At 35.5% G+C, this 1,692-nt stretch overlaps 1 protein-coding gene across 2 annotated transcripts in view; it reads left to right on the forward strand.

The window, feature by feature from the left end:
* The first annotated feature begins 1,243 nt into the window (after positions 1-1,243).
* The window catches only part of LOC111781918 (DNA replication licensing factor MCM6), a 6,600-nt gene continuing 6,151 nt past the window's right edge, over positions 1,244-1,692 (forward strand). For both annotated transcript variants that reach the window (XM_023662649.1, XM_023662650.1), the window contains exons 1-2: positions 1,244-1,404; positions 1,488-1,640. In XM_023662649.1, the coding sequence (XP_023518417.1) occupies positions 1,322-1,404; positions 1,488-1,640 (236 nt within the window). In that variant the 5' untranslated portion in view covers positions 1,244-1,321. The remainder of the gene's footprint in view (positions 1,405-1,487; positions 1,641-1,692) is intronic.

The raw sequence follows: 1,692 nt of genomic DNA on the forward strand, positions 1-1,692 counted from the left end.
TTTTTTTTTTTTTTTTTTTTTTTTTTTTTTTTTTTTTTTTTTTTTTTTTTTTTTTTTGGTGCTTAAATTAAAATTTTATATCACAAATAAAAACAGAAATTATGAAGCCACATTCGATTGTGTGTAGTATAGAGAAAGAGGAGATGGGTGATGTGGGCATCCCACCCAAACAAAAGGGAAAGGAAGGGGTCTGTAATGCGTTTCAATTATGTTTAGTTTTGGTCCATAAAGATGGGATTGTTTAATCATCCTCTTAATTTTAGTCATAAAAAAGTAGACGAGAGTTTTGGGTTTCGAATAATTACAACCAGAATGGGTTATTAAATAACGAGTAAGCTAATTAAATAATATGCGAATGTCTTTTCTACTGCTTTCATAATTGGGTATTGCTCTGCCGCTTCGAGTTCAAGGAATCCGAGGTTCAACTTTCTCTCTGGGTTTATTATAATAATAATTCTGTGTGTTTCCCATTCCCAGCCAGTTTTTATTTATTTATTTATTATTTCTCTTTTACTAAATCTATTTTGTTACTATTTTTAAATAATATAAAATTTAGGAAACTGAATAATGGTGTAGTAAAGGAACAGAAAACTAATAATAATAATAATATTAATAATAATGTAGCATGGGGGCTAGAAGAGTAAGAGGGTTGAATTATTGTTGGGACAGCGTCAAATTGGGCGGTGGTGTCCTTTGAGCAACAAACTTTGATTTGAAGATTTTGAAAAGGAAATGAAATTGATTATTAGTGGTGGGGGAAAGTGAGAAGGGTTGGTGCGATGAAATGACTAATTATGGTGAGTACATACTTGAGTTGAGCTTGAGTCGTAGAGTGTGATTTTAATCGGGCCATCTGCGTTTACCAGTAGCTTTCCGGCGTTAGTCGCGTCCAGATAACCTCTCAAAAAAACATTTGAAACTTGGAGAGATACTTTTCAAAAATACATACTTCTCAATAATTTTTTTATACCATAAAATTGAAATCTCACAAAACCGAAATGCATCTAAATATAAAATTCATGAAAAAAAAAAAAAAAAAAAAAAAAAATTAAAGTACGAATTAATTTGTAGAGTAATAAGAAAATAGAGCCCATGGGCCTTTGTAGAGTATTAAGAAAATATAGCCCATGGGCCATTGCAGCTCAACCCGGCAAGGCATAGCCCAGAACCCGTGGAGCCTTGGTCATCCACTTGGTTTTGGCGGGAAACTGCGACATTTCGGCGCCAAACTACTTGACTGCAACCCCAAACAAACATTTGCCCTTATTTTCCACTCACAATCCTTCATCCCATCTTTCTCCAGCGACACACTGGTGAAGATATGGAGAGCCATGGAGCTGGTAGTTATTTCGTGGATGAGAAGTCTGTTCTTGTCGAAAACATTTTCTTCGACTTCCTCAAGAGGTGAGCTGCTTCTTTCTTTCATTTCAACTTTTCAATCCCCCTTCCCTTCCCTTCCCCTCACCAACGATTGCATTTCTGTTCAGTTTTCGCCTCGTTGGGAACTCTGGAGACCCTTACTACGAGACAGAGATAGAAGCTATGATGGCTGGCGAATCTAACACCATGTTCATTGATTTCGCTCACCTTATGCGCTCCAATGATCTTCTCCACGTAGCAATCGCCGACGAATATCTCAGGTCTTGCTTTGCTTTTCAATTTCTTTTTTTTTTTTTTTTTTTTTTTTTTTTT

This window comes from Cucurbita pepo, chromosome LG19 (genome assembly GCF_002806865.2).
Source record: "Cucurbita pepo subsp. pepo cultivar mu-cu-16 chromosome LG19, ASM280686v2, whole genome shotgun sequence".
NCBI lineage: Eukaryota > Viridiplantae > Streptophyta > Magnoliopsida > Cucurbitales > Cucurbitaceae > Cucurbita > Cucurbita pepo.